The sequence below is a fragment of the Drosophila takahashii genome, chromosome 2L, assembly GCF_030179915.1.
Source record: "Drosophila takahashii strain IR98-3 E-12201 chromosome 2L, DtakHiC1v2, whole genome shotgun sequence".
Taxonomy (NCBI): Eukaryota; Metazoa; Arthropoda; class Insecta; order Diptera; family Drosophilidae; genus Drosophila; species Drosophila takahashii.
Genome location: NC_091678.1, coordinates 22,593,010 through 22,617,551, shown reverse-complemented (window position 1 = coordinate 22,617,551; position 24,542 = coordinate 22,593,010). Strand labels below are relative to the sequence as shown.

Sequence of the window (24,542 nt, the reverse complement as noted above, 5' to 3'; positions counted from 1 at the left end):
TTTTCGGTTTACCGCTTGCCATCAATAAAAAAGGAATAAAAAAAAGAGTAAAAAAACAAATTTAAAAAAAAAACAATAAAAAAAATAAAAAATAAAACTAAAAAAAAAACTTTAAAAAAAAGGTAAAAAATTGTTTGCTCTGGGACTCGAACCAGGGTCGTTTCGATTTCAAACCAAGCGCTTTAACCGTCTGCGCTACGAGTACAGCCGCCCGGCAGCTGACAAGTTCTGGCATTGAACATTTTGGTGTGCCAGAGCATGTGAAAACAACTATTTCTATTTTTTAGAAAAACTTCCTACTTTTTAGAAAATGTTTCTATTATTTAGGGTTAGCTTAATTTTAGGGTTAGGGCACTCATTTTTAGAAATGGTGCTGACAAAATATTTTATTATTTTCGTTTGCCTTTCTATTTTTCAGAAAATAATTTCTAATTTTAAGGGCATTTTTTCTAGATTTTAGGGTGATTTTAGTTCATGGTAACCATTTTCTACATTTAAGAAAAACTTCCTGGATTTAAGGAAAACTTTCTTGACTTAAGAAAAATTTCCTTAGATTTAGAAATAACTTTCTTGTATTTAGAAAAAAGAAATTTTAATGGCGATTTTCTAAAATTTAGGGTTAAATTTATTTTGAGTGTATATATTTCAATGTCTTAACTTTTTTGGGTTAGAAAAATGTAGCCAAAAGGTCGGCAAGCAACAAGATATATTATATTACTACTTTAAAAAATATCCGCCATTTAAACTTTTTGACAAAAAACTCAAAACTAAATATTTTATGCATATATATTTAGATTGACAGAATTTTAAAATTATTTTTATTATAGCGATCTAAAAAATTTATAATAATATATTTTGATTGCTTTTTCAAATCAACTGAAAGTTTTCTGTTGTTAGTCATCAGTATAGCATTCTTTTATTCATTTTATTCAGCCAGTTGCCAAAAGTGTGTTCCTCAACTACTATAAAATTGGAAAATATGTTCCCAAAGGAAACTCACCCCAATTAAGCCCAAGGAAGCAATTCAAATACTCTTGTTTATTTGCATACTTTAACGAGATTTTCCTGGCATTTGGCTAGTTTTAACTTTTCTTTCAACATTTGTGTATGTTTGCAGACAACAACAATTATTGTCAATGGCGGGCCAAAGTCCTGCGTAGCATAAAAAATTTCCACTCGACTGCCTTCGAGGGCTTCCGTTTCGAAACTGTTATTACTTCTATACCAGCTTGTGGTATTTTCTTATCCTGGTATCCTGGACCTTAAGTGAGGGACAAACGGTTTGCAGCTGGCCGGGAACGGCAAAAGTTATTCGGCAGCAATCTAAATTACTAATGCCCACTAACTAGCGAAGTCGGCTGAGCACTTCATATGGAAGGACGGAGTTTGGGTCGCCATCTTCATCTCCTCCAGGGCACTCAGGCAATGGCCAAGAGGCACTTATTTTTATAAACTTTTCGGCAACCAAGTGCACTTGAAAGTCGGTTGTTTTTTTTTTGGTATGTGTGTCTGATTGTTGCCATGTGTATTCCTCGTTCTTTTTCCTGATGGTGACCAAAGGAACTGTAAATTGTAAACAGTGTGTCCCTTATTTTTGTTTATTTCCCAAGCCAAGTGATTAAAAAAAATCTATATATAATCGGTATATTTTTGTTTGGTTGGTTTTTGGTTTTTATTCCCTTTCAATGTTCCGCAAATGGAACATTTCATGTCGTTGATTTGGCAATCAAAGTTGCCTAGGCAAGCAAATCGCTACAGCTGCAAACAAAAATCGTTCCTCATATCGATGGAACTTTTTGGCTGACTTATGCAGAAAGTTACCTCTCCGCTATCAGGTAACCTCAACAGTAATGCGCAAAGATGATGGCTTCGCCTTAGTACCTAGTATTCTTACAGATTGAATGGGATCATACTTGTATAGTTACAAATAGTCAAAAGGTAATATGCTTTAATTTGTACATAATTTGTTTATTAAATTGTATTTAAGATTTTCGTATTATACACTTTGTTATTTAAATTTTGATAAAAATGTTACAGCTCATTACACTCAAAATAGAAACACAAAATTGTTGAAATATTTAGTACGATTTCAAGCGATAAGTTTTTGGCAACTTCAAGACAAGTATTCATATATTTTTAATATATTTTTCATTTTAATATACGAGTATTTTTTATTTTTTCTGTACACAATATGGGTATCAAAGAGTCCAAATACACTCGTTATATTTGCACGAGAACTGCAGGCGGATGGGTGCAGAAAGCTCGTAGGACACGGTTTCCATTTGCTCTCGCCCCATTTGTATGTTTTCCACCGCCCACTCTTTTCGCAATTCGGCTGGCAAAAAGCTGAAATTGAAAACTCAAAGTACATGGAATGGTATTGCCATTATGGGCGCCACTGACATGCATATGTGCGGAAAATGTTCAAACATTTTCTTGCCTGTTTGCAAGAAAAGTGGAGGAGTAGAAGGATGTTGTATTCGGCGGGCTAACAAACATTCAATTAAAGCTTACTCTTGTGTGCCTGAAAATGGCGACGCAGTTTTTCACACTGTTGCTGCTTTGCATGGAAAATTTCCGTTTTTTAATAAACGCTTCTGGCCGCTTATCCTAACGAAATCAAGTAGATCGGATTTATTATAACCTTTGGCTTGTCTTGAACTTTGCTATATAACTTCAACTTAAAATATTTCTTATTTTCCGTTTTTAACAAAATTCCGATGATAAAAAGCAGAACCTTCTTTGACATAGATCCTTAAACTTTGTAAAAAAAATCAGCATCCATTTTTTAGATAAACTGTGAAGAAACCCCTTTTAAATAATGCAACAAATTGTAAAAGTTTAGTTTTAATACATGCTTAATTGGATTTTATGTTTTGCGGATATTGTAAATAGATGAAAGTATAATAGTGTTGAAGGAAGTAAAAAGAATTGAAACATTTTTTAGGGTATCGTAACTATTTTGTATTTTCTGATGAACAGAGTTTCCTTGCATTGTATTTTTTTGTTTTTGTTTTGAATTGCTTATTGTACCAGTGCAATGGGTTTATTTAGTTCACATAGGAACAGAAGAACAAGTCGAGTAAGGACTCAGAACCACTCATGCTCAGGTTGGCTTGGGCATTAGTCAGGTGTTGTGTGCACAAGGAAAAATGCTAGTTCCTATATATTGATTTTGATTTATAGTCCTGGAATTTTAAAACATAGCATCCAAATTTGCGGATCGCTCTTATTATTTATTTCATATCATATCATTATATAATGTAATTTTTTCAAGTACTTACATTTGAAATTTAAAAATTAAATAATGTCCTTACACTGTTGTTTATCTTGAAAAAAATAAGTATCCATATTCTATAAAAGTTCAATGTATTTTATTCTATTTAAATAATTTAGTTTTGCTATTTATGGATTCGTATCTAGAAATTTAGCTATTTAATTCCTACAAACGTTTATTTTTAAACGGCAAGCAAGGGTATCCAACCAATTCTTACAAGTAATAGTCTGGTCTATTCAGTTTGTGATGCTGGTATATAATTTATTTCAGTACCCAGTATATTTTCTTTTCTGTGTGGATTTGTTGGAGTCCTTACCTTCTGCTGTTGCTGTTGCCACTAATAGTTTTCCAGCTCGTAAAAGCTTTGTTGCTGCTGTGCCTTGGCTTGGCACTTCGATCTAAGTTGGCTGGCAACTGGAATCGGCTTGGCTTTGCTTTGCTTTGCCGCTTAGTTTTCGCACTGCTCCTGTCGGAAAATCCGTATCTGTGTAAGGCTGCTCTCCATGCTTGTGTGCTCACCATGGCGGAAACTTGCCAGGCAATTTCCGCTTTAAGTACCATTAAATTCGTATTCGTTTTAATGAGCTCTCAACATGATGCCCCCTTGGGCCCAACGTCTCTATATTTTTCAGACAGTCAGTCAGTCATCCTCATCTCCCTGGGCCATCGTTTTAATGACATTCGATTCGTGTGCCTATCCCATGCTGAGTCTGCCCTTTGTTTAGACAGCATGAGACTCTGTTTCGGTATCCCCTTTGCTTTACGACCACTTTGATGGGCTTTTCATTTAATTTCGTACAATTTTCGACCAGTTAACGGTGAAATCTGCTTAAGGTGCACGCCAAGTTCTACTGGTGCTGGGCTGACACAGTGCGAAAATAATATTAAAATATCGATAATAGCTACCCTGCAGGAAAAATGCGAACTAGTCTGAAAAACAACTAGTTAAATAACTAATATAAAGCAACCGGAATTTGTCTGATTGCATTTGGACTACACAGGGTCTAGAAAATTTGTGCTAGTCGAAAAAATGATTAATACAAAACTAGTAAAAAATAAACTTGTCTCGGACTAGTACCTTTCTGACAAAAAAAACCTTAAAAATATTTAACTGGTAGAACAAATACATGTTAGGGTCTAGTTAAAAGGCAACTGGAATTTAACTAGTTGCAAAAGAAACACATATGATCCAAAAATATAGCCTAGAGGGTAAATGTCTTGGGAAATTTAACAATAAACAAATCAAACACTCGAGGTCCTCGGTTCAATCCCCAGTCTCTGTACACTTTTTTTTTGTTTTTTGTTTGCTAGGTGATGCTTTAGTTTTATTTTAAACTTTGTTTAATATGTCGGAGGCAATATATATGTGAAAAATCACTGTTTTTGAATTATGTCACACTAAAATTCATAAACCTTGTTAGGGCATTACAAAACGTGATGCGTGTATGGCTCAATCAGTTAGTGTGTCTACAAATCCAAAGGTCCCGGGTTCAAGTCCTAGAGAGGGCGACTTGCCTCAAAAAAAGTAAGTTTGTTTTAATTCCATTTAATTATCATTTACTGTATTTGATTACATAATAATTATCAGAAATTCTCTAAGGACCGCGCCTATTGATTGGATACTAAATTAGGAGAGCGTCAAGTTGGGCATCGTCAAGTACTAGTGAAATTCAATCACTTGATGGTTTAGAGATTATTTTTAATTTATTCGTGAAAATATTTTTTTGAGTGTAGTTTAACAGCTGTAACTATAAATTGGTTAACAGTCACTAGTGCAAAACTAGTAGCTTGTCCGACGACAAGCATATGAAAAATGGACCACTTCGTTACAAGGAAATGGACATAACTTGAACTAGTTAACCTTCTCGACCCAACTAGTATTTTAATAGTCCAAAACTGATTCCGTTTCCTGCAGGGTATGTTCTTTTAAGTGATTGATTTTGTTATGTGTTGGCACACCCAAAAAAACCATTATATGAAACGATTATCAATTTAATAATTTGTGGTTTCAATTTTAACATAGGCCAGTTCGAATTCCGAATGTGTATTTCTCTTTCCCACTCATGTGACTTTAACTATCTCGCTTTATTTCGAATTGAAAGAATTTTTTTTTCCCGCTTCCGCTCACGTTATTTATTGCTTCTTTTGTTCTTTTTTTGAAGTCAAAGAATCTCCGAGAGAGAGAGAGAAATCGGCTAAATGACATTATCTAATATCAATTTTACCAGTATTGCATGGTAAAAACAATATGCTTATAAATACCAGAATTTTTCCATACGCATATAGATTTGATGCCTTCGTGTTTTTTTTGTGTGTACAAATATTTTTTAAGTTATCATAAAACGTATATTCCTTTTCTCAAAACGTTCTATATAACAACTTTAAATTAAGGTTTTCCTTTTATTGTGTACTCATAGTTAAGCCACAAATCGATTATGGCCCACAAGCCACCTGGGTACATCAGGACACAGCCAATCGCTGTTGGTAAACTAATTAATTTTCATGTCTTTGCCATGTCTTAACATTGCGCATACGCCACGTTGCACATAATTACTTTGCTACTGCTCGCAAAATTCCCGATAAATAATTCAGAGCGCATGTGAAACTAAAAACGGGAAGCAGACCAAAGTTAAGATTCCCAACAAAGAACTCGAATCGCAGAACTTCGGTTCGTGTTTGCGACTTATCTGGGCAAATGGATTATGCTGCAGCTTTTTGGGCCAGCTCAAAAGAGGCAGAGTGGGAGTTTCGCCCACTTTTCGAAATCCCCATCTATTAGTGCCAGTAAAAGCAATTATTTGAGTGGAAACTTTGAGGCTACCGCTGAAAGTTAAGAGCTGCTTTTGCAACTGCGGTGGCTGGCTTTCTTTCGGTTTGGCATTATCTCGCTGTGCTCCACGTTTTTAGTTAATGCTGAAAATAAATTCTGCTAAAGTAGGGCTGGTACAACAACTTTAACCAGTTCACTGTTGATGTTAATGGTTTACCTTTGCGGATGCGGTGGCAGCAGAGACGGGAGTTGTCCAATAGATTAGCTTTGCAATTTTTCAGCTTAACACTTTAGTAGGATTAAGTGGGCTGTGCGGCACAACAATGACGCCAGGGTAGCTGATTTCTAATGGATGTCCGACAGCAACGGACATAATTCAAATATGGATTTAAGGGGATTTTTGCAGGTTTCAGAAGCTTTGCCTGTGACGCTGCCAAATGCTTTGTTTTCTCATAAATTCTGTCATGTGACTAGCAATAAAATAGTATTAATGGTTATCCTTCAAAAATAGTTTAAAAAAAATCGAATTTTTTATTTAAATCATAATTTAATAATAATTTATAAAGAATATATATATGTATAAAAATATATGAAGATTAAATAGAACAAACAAACCCGAATATCGAATACTTGAAATTGTGCCTTTTTTCTTTAACTTTGTAATGCAAAATGTTATCTTAAAAACAATTAAAAAATGCAATATTTGGCTGGTATTTTTTTAAATTTGTATTATTATCAAAGGCAAATGATAAGGTATTCTATACTTTAAGTAAGTCATTACTTACAAGCTAACTAAAATGAATAACAATTTGTTTTTTATATTTTACAGCTGAAAGAACTGAATTCTTTAAAAAGTACTAGGACTTGAAACTGTGAATGTGTCACACCATTCAGCTCACATTTCTCATGGCTTCGACAATTTACATTCTAGTCCAGCCCATTTATATTCCATGGACGGCATACCATTCCCAACTATTTGCCTTTCGAGTGCAAAATGCTGGAAATTGTCACATCAAATTGGACAAACTTTGAGCAGGCGAACGGCATTCACGTAGACACATTCACTCGGCAAATTAAATAAACACCTCTTTTAGCATTCACACAACGAAATGTGCAATTACATTACCAACTAGGAGTATCTACTTGGGCTTGGAAAAGGGGGAAACTGCCAGGTCCTGGCTTTGAAATTTACATAACATTCGAGTCACCTGTCGGTGGAACAATTTATCATACGCTGACATGCCTGACAACTGTCATTGTCAGGATACGCGAAAGGCGTCGGAAATGAGATGAAGCGTCAAGGAACCGGGGCAGCCACATCGTCTGGTATTTTGCTCTCCACTTGCCACTTGTCGGCCCTCTTTATTAGCCGCATTCATTGTTCTACACCGGTTGTCCGGGATTTTCAACTATCTTCCCCATTGGAATTCGCAATTTTCCGTATTTCCTAGCGCTATTCACTTCTTTTTTTTCTTCATCAACTGTTTGTCATGTCAACTATGCACCCAACTCAAGACAACACTTAATTATGATTTCTGTTTCACGGAAAAGTTTCGCAACAGGAGGAAACAGAGGAAGAGAGCTGAAAGAAAAATTACTCCAAATGGCAAAATGATTCCGGCGCTGTTTTCTCCTTTGGCTGCTGCATCATAAATTATTGAAGTTGCCAGTCTGTCATAGCCATGTAGTTTTATACCCGTCTCTTTTTATCCCCAGCTTCCCTCTCTTTCTCTTCGTCTTCCTCTATCTCTGTCTCAGTTGTGCAACTGGGAATTTAATTTGGCAGCAGGTGCCAAGTCGCGACCCTGTCTTTAAGCAAAGCCATCGTTGCAGAAATATATATAAAATAAAACGAAACTTTTCCACTTATTTTTCCTGCCACAAAAACGGACAAGAGAAGAAACTAATAAAATGCTTTCTTTTTTTGTGGTTTCCACTACTATAAAATTTATTTTGTTTTCGCATAACTCGAGAATGTTTTTCCCCACTGTTCCGTCCGCCACTCAATAAATAAGTAGCGTAAATAAACCCACCTCCATTTTGGCCAGCTTCTCAGAGAGGTAAAAAACTTTCGGTTGGCAGCTTTGTCCCGTTTACATGACAATTTGACAGTTTATTAAGTTGCCAGAGTCCCGGCTGCGGGGTAGGTTTTCCATCTAATGGAAAACTTAGAGTGGAGCTCTCCCGGGGGACCGAACTTATTCATAAACTATTCAATTGACTTGAGTGTCTAAGGAGTATTTTGTAAATCGTTGATTGCCACATAATTTACCTATAAGAGTGATGGGTAAAATCCTACACTACCGTTCTATTACAATTTTGTGTTTGTTTTTGATAAAAACTTTGTGTTTTTGTCAATTTTCTGTTAGTAAAATAGGTACAAATAAATTTGAGTGGTAGAAAAAAAATAACAAAAAACAAAGGATCTGTGCAAAAGCTTTGAATAATATATCTTCAATAAGTTATTTTTTAGATCAAAGGTAGAAACTTAAACAAGTTGTATTCAAAATTATATTTGCGAAATAAAACAATCAAAAGTAGGCTCCCAACATGAACCGCTAAACTTTTAAATGGGAATAATTTAGATATATTTATGTTGCAGATAGTATTCTTGGCCAGTCGATGGTATTACTTTCGCTTGCTGATGGTCCCATCGCCAATGCGATCATATCTGCTCGACAGATGGCCATGAGATCGATCCGCCTGTTGGGTTGCAGTTCTGAGCAGACGATCCTGTTCGCGATCTCTGATCCGCTCCTTCTGTCGCTCCCGTTCACGCCGACGCTCACGATCCCGCTCCACATCCCGATCCCGATCCCGTTCTCGATCCCTGTTACTGCGCAGCTGATCCTTTTGCTGCTGCAGCAGTGTCCAATCGTATATGTAGTCGTACTGATGGTTCAGCGTGCGCAAAAGTATGCGGAAAAGCTGGCGGAGATAGACGTGATCCGGGGGCTCCTTGAAGCGAAGGTTCCGTACGTAGGTCATCAGCAGGCAAAACTCGTTGGGGAAGCCTTGGCAGAGTTCCGGGATCGTAACGCTCCTCTTCTTCTCCAGTATCTTCTCGTACTTCTGCTTCTTGTTGGCGGCCGTAATACCCTGCCAGGGTAACTTTCCCAGATTGAAGTACATCATGCAATAGCACAAGGACTCCATGTCATCCCGGCGAGATTGCTCCACTCCCATTTGGGCATTTATCGAGGCATAGCGAACGGTGCCCGTTAGATTGCGGTCCTTGCGATAGGGTATATGCATCTCCGACTCGATGTCCTTGTACCTCTTGGACAGGCCGAAATCAATGAGGTACAGCTTATTGCAGTGGTTGCCCAGACCCATTAGAAAGTTATCGGGCTTGATGTCGCGATGTATGAACCCATGCTCGTGGACACACTCTATTCGCATCAGCAGCTGATCGGTCAGCATAAGGACGGTCTTCAGCGAGAATCGGCGCTTGCACACATTGAAGAGCTCCTCGAGAGACGGACCCAACAGCTCTATAACCATGGCATTGTAGTTCTTCTCGCATCCAAAGTGAAGCAGTGCCGGGAATCCCGGGCTGCGGATCAGCTGTTCGTACACCTTAGCCTCGTACATCAGCTGCGGATACTTGGCATCGTTCGACTCCACCTTAATGGCCACTTCGGCTCCATCCTTAACGTTTAGCCCGAGATATATATCGCCGAAGGAGCCGGATCCAATGGGCTTCACCACGCGATACTTTCCGCCGATTAGCTTGTTTTCCAGATTTAACGATGTGTTGCGGACTCGACCCGTGGCTGTCGTCGGCTGGTTGGCCATCTTTGTGGCCCCCGGATTTCTATGTCGATATCTTCTCCTCTGGAATTGTTTTTTGAGTGTCTCTCCCACTGGGAATTGCTTTTACTGGCGAGATGTTTTTACTTCTGGTTGTTTTTTTTTATTCTTTTTGGGGAACACTACTACTAAGCCGATTTTGACGTATAAGGCATTTTGATTTTTTGCCCTGGACTTGCTTTGATTTTTGGAAAACTGTTCGAAGCTGACTGTCGTTTTTCCAGCCCTGAGGCAATGTGACTAAAAATTAAATGCTATATGAAGTTATAGGATCAAAAAAGGTTATATCATTAAGTGGGCAAAGGGAAAAGATTTGCTCGTCGATAGGAGACATATTGGTCACACAAATTAAATATCGCTAGTTTAAGGATATGTAAAATATATTTAAAATCAAGAGATAACGCTATAGTAGACTGTTTGGACTATCTGATATCCGTTACTCATCTTAAGAGAGTATGAAGAAAAGGCAGATTAGAAAGCAGCAAAGCGACATAGCGACACATACCGGCCAAATTTTTATTACGTTATTAATTTTTAATGGAATTTTGAAAAAAGTGTACAAAACATTTTTGGTGAAAAATGGTACACGACTCTCATAGCTTAAATCTGGCTAGTGCCTGGCTTTTAATGTTTTCCCCAAAAGTTTTGTCACTAAAAAGGACTACAAAAAAAAAATATAAACAATTTTTTTAGTGGAAAAATTTTGAGAAAATTGAGTGTCTCAACTTACAGACCGTCCCAACCTACAGACCTCTCCTCTTTATTATTGATGGATCGGATAACTATATCTTATAGCTCCCATAGCACACTGGGCCAGCCGATCAGATTTTTGGCCAAAAAAACGATTTTCTTTTTTAAGAAAATGACCAAATTGAGTTTGGGATCCTTTTATAATACATTAAACTAATTTATGCCAAAGTTTCAAAGAATTCGGGCAAGTAGTTTTCTTTTACCATATTTTCAAAGTGAAAAATTCATAAAATATTGATGGAAATGAACAAAAATTTAGAAGTCAAAGATGCTGATGTTGCTGTTCGACTTCTTTCCGAAACTTGCAGAAGGGATTATTTTTAACAAGTAAAAAATATAATATAGCTCGTATGTCTTACTTGTTTGCTAAAATAAATGTAATTGTTAATTTTTACGCTTTTTTTCAGCAAATGAGTACTTTGCTTTTCGATTGCCTTCGAGTGCCATTCCCAAATTAGTTCATTCCTTCAAAAAAAAATTCGTTGATCAATTTACTAAGAGCGTAGCCCACCGACTCGATGCGGTTTTGCCTTAGTTTTCGGTAATTTAAGTTTTAATTGAAGGCTTAACTCGAAGTCGAGCTATTTTGAAGAGCTTAGCTAAGAGAGCCCAAGAGTATGCCATACTTTATTTCTTCAGGTTTTGGTGAACATTTTGCGCTCAAAAATTTGATTTTAGTGTGACTAACATCTAAAATCTACTTTTTACGTACACTAATCGATTATGGTATTTTCCAAACCTATATCTATCTATTTAATCAGGACTATGCAAATAAAAATGTAGCATACTTTTGTGATGACTTCAGAATATGTCAAATTAACATTAAACAAATCAAAAAACAATATTTTTAAACAATTTTTTTTACATAATTTGATTATATAAAACTTAAAAGGTAACAAGAACAAAAAAATATACATTTTTTTTAAATCGATTGTTTGATAAACGTTGATGTGGGAGCCTCCGAAAGTTGCACTTTTTAACGGTTCATAAATCTTAAATGACATAATATTTTTTAGTGATGTTAATTTTTTTTAGTTTGTTTTATCTCATACTTTATTGTTTTCGAAAATGGAAGAAGTTAGTTAAAGAAGTTAAAGTACGTAAAATTTTCCGACTTTGGTCTGGATTATCTATATCATATAAAATTCCAAGAAATTTTACTTTTAGTTCGTTGAAAAGTTCAATCTTTTAAGAAAAAAACGCAAAAAACTGCATCCTTCTAACTGTCCTAGGAAAGAAATTACAGATTTTTGGCCAAAAAATTAACTTTCTGCATAGGGAAGATCGAAAAAAAAGTTTAACAAATTCTAGCTTCGGTGTTTTTTTTTAAATAATTCATTTTACATTTGGGAATATTACACGAATACAATAAAGCATTTCACTCTGCGAGTAACAATTATATAAATTTGAGCAATTATTTTAACTATAAAATAGACATAACGTAAAACAATTCAAGAGCCAATTTTCTCAAATACGAAACCAACAGTTAAAAACGGAAATTAAATATGGAAAGTGGTAATGTAAAATTCAATATTTAAATGCGCCACCACCATTATAATGGAAATAAGCTGGACATAAATATGAAATTAGATCATTAGCTTAGCAGTTTGTGGAGAGAAAGGAAGATGGAAGTGGGAAAAGTGGGCGGGCAGACGAGAGTGAAAATTAAGCGCTACTAAAAGTAAATAAATAATGAACAAACACACGCAAAATGAAGCATTTATAAAGCCGCTTACAATCTAAGTAATCATGCCCCTGCTGATGATGACAATGATGATGATGGTGTCTCTGAAGTGTTTGTTTTGGTGGGTATGAGGGTGTGGGGGTGTGGGTGCTCTTGGTTCTGTGTGAGTGAAGACAATGCCATGGAAGAACAAAGCAACTTAAATGCAGGTGAGTGTGTGTGCCTGGGCAGGTGCATTAAATGCTATTACCACTGCTCTCGCCCCCAAACTCATTCCATTCCGCCCCAAAGGCAGAAGCACCTTTCACTTGGCAACGTCCATTGTTAATAATTTCAAGACAAAAGGCCACACTAAAACAATAACTAAGCACGCATTAAGTAGTAAGTAAGTAGATGACAATGCCCGGGAACCTACAAGCAGAGTGGGGGGTAGATGAGTGAAACGGGATTGGGCAGAATGGCCAAAGAAGTTAGTTACGTGCGCACAAAAGTACTTTTGCCCAAAACGTAGGAAATAGACATAAAAGCCAAAACGAAGCAGCACAAGTAGCAAGAAGCTGCTGCAAACGACGAAGACGTGGCAGCAAATAAAATAAAACAAATATAATGAGATTTCGTGCAGCGGGTGGAGCAGCGGCGAAAAATACACTCACAAAAATATTAATCGGCACAAAAGGTTTTAGATTATTATGTCATATTTAATTAAATTATTTTTATAACTAATAATTCAGTCAAATATAATAGATTTACTTATAAAAAGTTTATTTCAAATAATTTTTGAGAAAATCTTGTTTAAATTAATTTACTCTGATTATAATATTAGGCTTAAAAAATTAACAGTTAAAATCAGGACCGAAAAAATTAAAATCACCCTAGAAGGAAGTTAGCTGTATTTAATAAAATATTATTTATGTTATATATACTAAAAATGTTGTTTTTTCTTCCATGTTCTCAAAAAAAAAAAAAACTTTTAAAAAACTGATAAAGATCAAATATAATTGTTATTTAAGATTTTTATTTTTTCAAACCTCAAATCGAAGAAGACCATTTTTACATATTACAGTCGATAATAGTCGAATTATATATCTTGGAAATTAATATTTTCATTCAAAATTGCCAATTGCTTTTAAAATAGGTTTTAAATTCGCTCAGTGCACAAAGAGCATAGCATACTTATCAGCGCCGGGCGAAGCAGCAACGCAAAGATGGCGTCGCGCGCTATCTTTTGTCCGACTTCTCAGCAAGTGCCTCTGTGTGCGTTGGCTCACGCTCACGCTCTCGCTCACAACAACTAAATTTATTTTAGTTTTAACTATTTGCCCAGCACAAACGACAAACGGCGAAAAAGCAACGCTAAAAGTAATGCGAAGTCGGTGCATCTGTAACTGTGTCTGTGTGTTTCAGGCTAAAGTATTTGACACACACAAACAAAGCTCACTCACACACAGAACTACAGAAACTGCACACACACGCAAATACATTTTCACTTTTCACAAAACACAGCGCACAAAAGCCGGCAGAGGACAAAGGATATTATAAATTACATACCAAGTTTTCTGTTTTTATACCCTTGTAGAGGGTATTATAATTTCAGTCAGATGTTTGCAACGCAGTGAAGGAGACGTTTCCGACCACATAAAGTATATATATTCTTGATCAGCACCAATAGCCGAGTCTATCTAGCCATGTCCGTCTGTCCGTCTGTCCGTCTGTCCGTCTGTCCGTTTCTATGCGAACTAGTCTCTCAGTTTTAAAGCTATCGCGATGAAACTTTCCCGAAGGTCTTCTTTCTATTGCAGGTAGTACATATGTCGTAGCGAGCCGGATCGGACCACTATATCTTAAGGCTCCCAAACAAATATAAGAAAATTCATTGTAACTTTGTAGGAAGTAGGCGTTTTGATTCTTGACTACTTAAAAACAAAATTGAAATAATTCGAAACCCTGAATCTGGAATCCCTGGAACTGCACCGAGTGAGTATTCTTTTATCTACAAGGGTATATAAGCTTCGGCTGGCCGAAGGTAGCTTCCTTTCTTGTTTTTTTTTTGTTTTGTATCCTGTTTTGTTTCTTTCAGCCTTGTCGCCTATCCGTGTGTATTTGATAGTGTAGTTGTGTGTGTGTCTGAGTGGGTGTGTGTAATTTGGTGTGTTATTGTTGCTGCATCTGTTGTTGCCTTTTTACACTAGTTTCCATTTTTTGCCGTCCCCCGTCCGCCACTCGTCGTGTTATTATAATTTTAGCAGTTTATTTTCTTTTGCTATGCAAACTTAATTCCATTTCTCTGTTTATGTGCTTACACACTTGTTCAACTTAAATATAGCCAAATACAGGGTGGTGGGACTTATCTTAGGGTACCTAACATTTAACAACAAGTGTTGGAGGCAATGTAATAAAATTCTATTAAGTTGTTACTATGGGTAAAATAAATTATTAATATTTAAAGGTATTTAAAGAAAATGATTCCTGATAAATACTAAAATTTGAAATAAAAATAATTTAAGAGAAGCAGTATTAGAAAGGTTTTCCAAAGTTCCTCGCTGTGTTCCGTGCAAAATCACCCTGTTTGCTAGCAATCAAACAAGGGCAGCAGCAGCAGCAACGCCAACAACAACATCCTCAGCAGCAGCAACAACAATGTGAAGCACAAAAAAGTGGTTACCCCGCACAGTCAAAAGTCTGCTTCGTCTGGACAGATTGGACGGACATTATTGCTGCCGTTTGCGTCGCTGCCGCTGCCGCTGCCGCAGTCGCCGTTGGCGTAGCAGTCAATGTTGCTGCTGCTGGCAGCGACTGTACCAAACGTAGTACGCAAACAACACTCACACAAACACAGAGAGTAGAGAGTAGAGAGTTTGGCATGTACAGATGTGCAAGACATACAAACAGATGGCGGCATATGGCAACATTCCACGCGCTCACTAAAAACCACTCGGCGGCAGAAGCGACAGCAGCAACATCAAAAGCACAGCATCAACAACAGCAGCAGAGTCAACCGAAGCTTAAGCAACAGCGGCAATAACAGCGACAGCAACATCGGGGAAAACAGCAGCAACATGAACTTCAGGAGCAACAATGACAGAAATATGGACAGCAAACAAAGGAATATATGCCAAATTTGTAGCAAATGCAATAACAGTAAAAACATCTTAGATTCAGGGGACTAAAGCAGAATCAGCATCTCTACAGAAGAACAGCAGCAATAGCAACAATATCAGCTGCAACAGAGCGGCAACATCAGCAATATGAAGCAGCAACAACATCAGCGACATCAGCAATAACAACCCAGCCAAAAGAGGCAGTAGAATTTCATACATTTTTGGGAACCACCACCACACAGCTGAAGCATCAACAACACCACCCCGCTAACCCCACCCCAATTCATCCTCCCAGAAAATCTGTTCTTTTTTTCTTTTCCCCGAAGTGGGGTTGGTTTTCCTGTGGTGCGTCCCACAGGCAACAGCCGCAGCCTCTGTCGGGACTATAAAAATGGATTTTTATTATGCTGCTGCCGTAGCTTTTGCTTTTGCTTCTGCTGCTGTTTGCATGTTGCTGTTGCTCCTGTTATTTCTGTTGGCAGAGTTTTCTCTCACCTTGTTGTTTGTAGGTTTTTACCGACAGAGATACCAGAGAAACTTTCCTTCAGCTTCAACCTACTGTATGTATGTATATGTATGGTTAAAGCGCTCTTATTTGAGTACTTGTTTTTGCTAAGCTTTGAAAAAAGTTTGTTGTTTAAGCTGCGGTTTCGGAGAGGCTGAGATACACTTTAAAGGATTTTTTAATAAAACTAAAGTTGGGTGAGGGGATCTTGCAGTAAAGGTTTTTAAGAGTTTGGTCCATATTCTCCATATAATGTAGATTATAAAAAACTAAGCTTATAAGGAATATATATATATATATATATATATATATATATATATATAAGTAGAGATTCTCTACCTTTTTGTTAAGTTTTTAATTCATAAGTTTGTAGATTGTTTCTTAGAGGAGGATATAACAAGCTAGTAAGTATAGAATAAATTGATATTTAAAATCTCGGGTTTGATGTCTTAAATCAAGTACATTTTTTGATCTACATTTTTCCTGTTCCTTGATACAAACCTTTTTTTTCACTACCCCTAGCTGGCTTGTCAAAATCCACTAAATCTATTTTATTCGGCTTTCCAAAAATGTTAAAACCCATAAAATCGTAATTTTGACCAGTTCTCTATAAAATAATGCACTCGAAATATTTGAGTGAGTCTCGACTGAAGGGAGCTTCCACTCAAATCGAAAGCCGGCAGCAACAGTCTGCTTGTGTATGTATTTGCCAGCCTCACACAGATACAACGCGCACGCACACACCGATGGGCAGCTTCAGGAAGAGTATATAAGTATCTATGTAATAAAGAGGACCTGGCCCAGGACGAGGCCCAGAATGGGAGAGCTTGGCATTGCCACCACCCCTCAGAAAACAGGACACTATTGGGATTAAGTCGACAGAGGCACTAGTGTGTGTGTGTGTGTATGGCTGTGAACTTGAGTGTGTGAGTGAACAGGATGCTGTGAGCGTATTTTGTATTATTTTGTTTTTGCCTTTTGCCATTTTGTACATAAATCACCAGCAGCGAACTGAGACTGAGGCCGAGAACGCGCGGATGCTGCTGCGCAGCTGCTGCTCTGCCCGAAAGATACATCTGTGTGTGTAAGTCTGAGTCTGTGAGGGTAACAGTGTGAGTGTGAGTGTGCCGCCATTTGGAATTTTTCGAAATTGGGGTTCGCTACAACAAACGCATTTCGTAGTAGACGTTTAGGCGTCAACTAGTGCGCTTGGTGCTGCGCTTACACGTAAAGCACGCTCAGCCGAGGAGAACGCTGAATCTGAAGCTCAGGCTGAGACTGAGTCCTGCCAGGACACCGACTCCTACACCACTAAACCACGACGACGACGACCAACTAACACCCAAACGCTAGGACCCACACTTACCACTAAAGCTTCCATCAGACAAAGACCATAAAATATATAAGTATTTCCAGCAAACACCGACAAAGAAGCATCCATTTCGACAGCCACACTATTTTTTAAAACCAGCCTAAACTAAATCTATAGAATAAACGAAACGAAAAGTGATAATGCTGTGCCAAAAATTAAACATAAATTGATATAAAAGTGTCAAGGCCCAATGCCAAAATGGAAATGGCCAAGAGCTCTCTCTCCTAAATAATTAAATCAGTAATTGATTTTAATGCCGTTTCCGAAAATGTGCGCGTTATGTAAAATACTTCCATGGGTATGTACTTGATGTTGTAATGGAATATACGTCTTGTCTATGTCATGCAAAATTTTTGATGTGTTCTTTGATGTCAATGTCCTTGTTGTCATTTTCGTTATTGTCGTTGTTGTTATTGTCCAAACTAAAAAAAGCATTCACTTTAACCACGATAAAGAATAATGATGGCAACTTGTAATGTAATGAGTGAGTATGAAGAATTCGTTATATAATAAACTAACTACAATCATACAATCAATTGAAAATGGGGTTATTTAATTCGAATAAGAAGTATAAGTCTTATTACTTCATTTTATTTATTTTCATTTGGTTTAATTTCAAAGAACTATAACGTTTTTTTGTGGAAAACATCTCATCAAAACAAACAAAATAAAGCATGGCCAAAACGTTGTAAAAAAAATGCTGACAGCTATCGTATTAAAAATTTGACCATTTTTATAGGAAAGTCACTTAGTTACTTCAGGAGAATTCCCAATAGCTTATGTAATAAAATTAAGGTTTCTTGGAATAGAGATCTCTAATGACCCACAAAAAAGTTAGATGGGAAAATTCAATTTACTGCCGAAATGGCAAATCAAATGTTGTCCCGAGGACTAGCAAAGGAATCAGTATACGACCGAGGGAAAACAGCAGAAACAGAAACGGAAAAGTGCAAACAGAAAAGTTTCAACGAGCTGAATTTGTACAACTCATCAAATATTCCTTAGCCGGGGCCTGTGTGGGCGTGTGTTGAAACTACGGCAACTGCAGGGCCAGCAAGGACAGCACACAGGACATCGGCAACGCCGAGTCCTTCTTCGAGGAAAAGGAGCGGGGCAGTGGTGAAGGTGGCCTGTCGTAAAATCGAGTTCATCGTGAATTCGAAACGAGAAGCCGCAAACGGCAGGCAACCCTGCGAATCTCAAGCACTCGCAGGATGCTGGCTATCCTCGCAAACACACACACCGACAGACCCACACTCAAACACCAACACACTCAAGCGAGTGTCATGCGTCGTACGCGATGTCAAGGACCGCACCCAAAAAACTTTTTTCTCGCAACGCGAATTTCTGACGAGCTCTGAGCTCTGATGGACGGATGGATGGGTTTTGGGTGCCGTCGACTGCCGATGATTTGTAGGAGCAGCTTCTCATTCCGCGGGGTCTACACTGTGGAAAAAATGTGTTTTTAAGAAGTACCCAAGTCACTAGTGGCAAATAGACCTTCCAAAAATACAACTACAATTTAGCTGAACAATAAAATAATTAAAACTTACTCTAAAATGTAGACTGAAATTCGGAAAAAGTATATTTTATAATGTTAAATATAGAACAAATTCACCTTTTCTAATGCATATTTAATTTTATATTTACAAATTGTTCCTGATACAGAGAACTCTTTAAGAAGGTTAGAAAGGAAAAAAAAACTAATTTGGAAATAAAATGGGGGTCCACGTCCACTCTAACGCACTCAGGCCGCAAAAGTTTGTGGCACACACATTTTCAATAATTTTTTGCAGTGTTAATTGTTTTGGACCATTTTTAAAAAAGCAATTAAAAGGTTTTACGTTAGATGGCGCTAGTTTGAAAAACTCGAACCTGTTATCCGGCGACCACATTTTTAAGGCTAAAGATTTTAAATGTTTCATACAGATTCTACTAGTGCCTACGAAGACCATGATTGCTTCAGCAGAGTGCCACGCCCACTGTAACGTCCAAGCCCATAAACGCTACAGATTTGTAGGGATTTTGTAAAATTTTAAATAAGCTTTTTTTTGATTATCATTAAAATATTTTCAACACTTTTAGCGCTAGGTGTCGCTTTGACGTCTTGTTGCCTTGCAGCTTGCATATCTCGATCTCCCTCGCACTCCCTTTAGCTGAGTAACGGGTATCTGATAGTCGGGGCACCCGACTATAGCGTCCTCTCTTGTTTTTAATATTTATTTGACATAAGTTGGATATATCGAATATTATGATACAACGATTTAAAACTAGGGCGTACATGTTGATGAAAACAAGGACTGAATCGATTTTCGGTGTATTTTTTTATATTATTCTCAAGGAAATATTGATATTTCTTAATATGTAGGATACAAATGCAATTATTTATGGCAGGTTAAGTTTTTAGAAGTGTGCGAGCGGAAGGAAATTACTTTTTTATGTGTCTCCCAGCCTTCGTCTCCTAAAGCAAAGAAGTTTTTTTCGCTTAAAAAAAGAATAGTGAAACGTGCTCTGCATAAAATGTGAGATTCCCGTGTTTTATTATCCCGCGCATACAAACAACTTGATTCAGCCGGGTCTTCCTTATCTCTTACGCTCGGCTGGCGTAAAAATTTGTTGGCTGCGTTTTTTGCACGTTTTTAGTCCCTTTACAGGAAAGGAAAAAGCTGGTTTTTATGAGTGCCTCGCCCTCATGGGTTCATTCGCGTGTCTTTTTTGTACGATTTGTTTTTGGTTGTCTGCACTTGTTAGGACTTAGCTTTGTGCATACGGCAAATGGCTTTTATGCACTTTTTGTCAGGTAGGAAATAGTTTCATTTAGTTCGCTTTGGCTAAAACTTTTTAGGTTTTTCCCGTTACGATTTTCTTTTGGCTGAGCTTAAAGACTGTAATAAGTTTAGAGATCGGATATTTTTTTATACTCCAAGCGGAATATTTAAGTCACGTTCGAGGCAAAACGATTTTATGGAAAAGTTTAAAAGGTTTAGAATCTACAGTTCCATATTAAGAACCTCAATTAGCCAAGAAAATAAATCGAGTTAAAGACATTTCAAATTAGATCAGAATAGGTTTCCCTTGTAAAACTCTTTTATAAGTTTATCAATATATATTTTGCATAAAACAAAGGATTTTTTCTAAATTTATATAAAATAAACGTAAACCTAACACATTTATATCTTATAGCCTTAAGCATAAAGTCCTCAATAATCAAATTATTAAATTAAGTCATTTGTGAAAGAAAAATAAACTCATACCGTATACACATTGGCTAGTAAATCTATTAATTAAAACCTTATTAACATAAATAAGGACTTTACTCTGAAATTCTTATTATGTTTTCTATTTTGTGTGTGTTTAATGCAAATAATACATAATAAATGCAGAATTATTCCTAGGAAGTTAGTTCTCTAACACAAAAAATAACAGTTTTTAAAAGAAACTTATAAGATTAAATGAGTCACGTTATTATGCGGTATTTATTTAAAAATAAACAAAATGCCATAGCTTTCACATAGCCATGTTGTCTTTAATGTTAAACAAAATCGTACTCTTCATTGCATAACACTAACATAGTCCGGAAAGTATGTAAATACTCCTTGAATGCCTTAAATAAAACCAAGAAAAAATCTATAAAAAAGGTTCTATGACCTCTAACACTTTCATCTTCTTTGCTAAGCAAACAAGCTGCCTTACATGTGAATGTGCCTTCCTCTTGGACATTGCTCCTCTGGGTGTCCTTCTCCTGTCTGAGGCAATAAAAGCCAGGAGAGGACGCAAAGCAGAAGCGAAACCATTGACATTAAAATCATGCATAAGTGCTCATATGGCGGCAATGCGACAGCGATGATGCCACCAACAACTACAACAAAAGGGGGCTAATTGTCAGGCATTGAAAGAGAATGACAGTGGGGCAGACAACGGAGACCGCTTTATAAAAAGCCATAAAAGCCCAGTGAAAAAAAATACATGGCCTTTTCTTTTCAGGCAAATAAAAAAGAGTATATACAGAATATAGGCAAAAATATTTTTAAAAATGTTCAAAGAAAGAAATTCATAAATCTGTAAAATATGTAACAGTAATCTTAAAGCAAAATAAAGTTTTTTAAGTAAATTTGTTTTCATGCAAGTTTAGTTAAACAAGAAAGATAGTTTACTTCGGCCTTTGTACATAGATTAAAACGTATTTTAGAAGGTATGACAAAAATGTAAAATATAAATTACATGTTACAAAAAATGTATAACTTTTTTTTGTTATTTTGACCTTTATTTTTGAATTTTTGTAAAATTTAATTCATAATTCTGAAATATTAAAATTATGTTGTACCCCAGAGTGGACGGAAATACGAACAAAACTGCAATACTTTTTATTCCAAATATTTTCCATGAACTTTGTGATCGTTCCTATGACAGCTTTTTGATTTAGTTGTCTGATTTTTCAAATTTAGTGTGAAAATTTGAAATTTGAATTTGTGAAATTTAATGCCAAATGAATATTACATAATTTTATACTATAGAGTAAAACCATTATTTTTTTTGCCAATATTTCTTTATATTTCCATTTGTTCATATGAGAGCCGGTGGTTCGATCAACTGGTTCCAACGCTATTTGCAATAGAAAGAAGGCATGTGGTCTTCCGATGGCTTTAAAAGTGAGAGATTAGTTCGCGTAGAATCGGACGTACCGCTGACTAGTCTAGGAATGCTGATATACTTTATACTTCTGACTGACAAACTTACAAAATATGTAAACCTTAATTTTTTTTAAATACATAATACTTGCAAAGCAAGTCTTGCATAATCTGAAAGTACACTTAAATCCCGTTTCACATTATTTTCGAATTCTTTACCCCTTAAGATGTCACCATTAAATGTGCAGACATTATTTTTGTATCCTTGTTGCCCAATGAAGCGAATTCTAGGGCGGCTGGCAATCAATAAATAGCCATCAAAAAAGTATGAGCCATCGCTGACAGACGAAGCGAAATTTAAATAGCTACAGCGGTGACATAGGGAAAAATCGATAGAGCCAAGGATGCTGGGAGTTTGTCAGCTGTTTTAATTTCCATTCATCGGCACGAAGGCAGCTGGCTGGCACTTTCCACAGCTGATTGCATGCAATTTTCATTGTTGCCGCTTTGGGCGCCAAATGCGATGCAGGAAAAACGCTCAGGGGCAGATTTTCCCTCACCCTATTGTCCCCTGAATGTGAATGTGTGTCACGGGCCACGGGTCCACCGTTTTTCTTTACGGCCTATTCAGCTTGCCATATTCTGCTGTTTGCCGATCAGCTGCTGCAAGACAACAATGCATACAATGCCGCTTGTTTTCCATCCCCTTCCCATTTCCCTCTTCACCCACCCCCTGTTCTCTGTGCGATTTTCCTCTGTTATGCATTTCCCAGATGCGAGCAGGATTTCTTTAGAGCTGTGTGACTGATTCGCTGTTTCTGTGTGTTTGTAAGGGCATTTGAAAAATGGATATCGATCGCAAAAGCGATTACATTTTGATTTATAGTTGTTCGTTATTTTATTATTTACTAATACGAATAATTTGACAAATTTAACGAAATTAGTGTTGTTAATAATACTGTGTAACTAAAATGAATGCTTTCTAAATTTACCTCGATGGATGCTATATTTTTGAATTCGTTAGGATTCCTAGCACAAGGACCGCAAAGTTCGAAAAATGCTGAAATTGGCCAACTTTCCGGAGGTCTCAGAGGCAAACGGATTCATGGTTTGTTTTGACGTTAACGTTTTTTAAAAGATACACTCTTTATCTTTCAAACCCCATACTTAGAATAATTTTCAAATAATGTCAAAAAACATAAAAGCATACAGCTGCGGTCAGAATAGTAGTAGTGTTGCGTCCCTGTGTTTTCAAAAACTGGTTATTGTAATTTATCTTCTTCTAATAATATTATATTGCTTATAATTGTACTATTAGACTAATTGGATAAGAAAAGTTGTCCAATCCAGTTAGTTGTTGCTTAGTGTAATCATTATTCTGAATAGGATATAAAATATAAATATTTTCTTAAATTAAATACACGCCCAATACCGGATTTCTAAGAATTATTTTTATTTTATTTTAGTTTTAATCAGGTTGGAAAAGCAATTTTAATTTGTTAAAAAAAATAAAATTCAAATATATTGACGTAGTCAAGAAAAAAGTACCTACCTTCTAGTTAAGTTAATGGAAATGTCTAAAAATGAATGCGATGAGAAAAATATCTATAAATATATAGATGTAAAATTAATTAGAAGAGATTTGTATTTTTTTTATTTTTATTAAGCATAAAGATATAATATTTAAATTTATAAATAGCTTGTGGCCTTATGCAGTCAAATGCAAATTTAATTTGATAATAACAAGCCAGTTTAAGTGATGACTTTATTTTAATATTATCTCGTTCACATTACTTTTTTTAGGAAAGAATTAAATTTATTTTTTCTCTATAAACGTAAAAGTTTATTAAACATATTATTTTGAGTGCACTGAGTGAGCTTGAAGTCCGTTTAATATTCTACCCAACAATTTAGCTTTATCAAGGCATTACAATCAGCACAAAACCTACTTAACGGCAAGCCAACAATATGAGACTGTAAACATAATGACATCGCGGGATCCGTGGGCTCAATCACCTTTGCCGATGCACAGCTGCCACCTTTGGAGGTGAGGAGTAAATCACGGTTGGCATAAACAGGATATAAAAAGTGCATTGCAAGGGATATAAAAAAGAAACGCAAAAGGATACACACGACTCCGATTCAGATACGCACACAGATGAACATAATCGTAAAATCAGCAAGGATAACAAATATGCCAGGCAATCGTTGAATGAAACCCACTGGCAGCTGGCCCGCCGGGATAACCCAGAGTGAATGTGAATCAAAAACCGGATTTCTGGCCTTAACTCGGGGAGAGAGCGTGCGAGCTAGAGTGCTTTTCACTCTCTAGCTCTATGATCTCCCTGCAAAAGGATCGCGAGCGTGATCCTGTTACCGATCATCCCCTAAACGTACCATCGGGCACATCGCATCCCGATCGTGAGTACTTAAGGACCCGGCCGGTATCAGGGTTTTTGTATCGCAGCGCATTCGCCAATTCGGGCAGTTCGATCGTGACTTTGGTGTCGAGCGGATCTCCCTTCTCGGTCCTTCGCAACGTTAAAGTTTAAACAAAACAAAATTAAAACGCAAGACAAAAAACTATAGAAAACGTGAGAGTTCAAACCGGTTCGGCTTTCGGTTTCACTTTCGATCGGTGACCT

General features: G+C 36.7%; 1 protein-coding gene across 1 annotated transcript; it reads right to left on the bottom strand.

Annotated features, from left to right (window-relative positions):
- Positions 1-8,544: 8,544 nt before the first annotated feature.
- LOC108059517 (casein kinase I) lies at positions 8,545-10,060 on the bottom strand. Its single transcript, XM_017144848.3, has one exon. The coding sequence runs from the start codon at positions 9,843-9,845 to the stop codon at positions 8,676-8,678; it is 1,170 nt and encodes a 389-aa protein (XP_017000337.2). The 5' UTR covers positions 9,846-10,060; the 3' UTR covers positions 8,545-8,675.
- Positions 10,061-24,542: the final 14,482 nt, after the last annotated feature.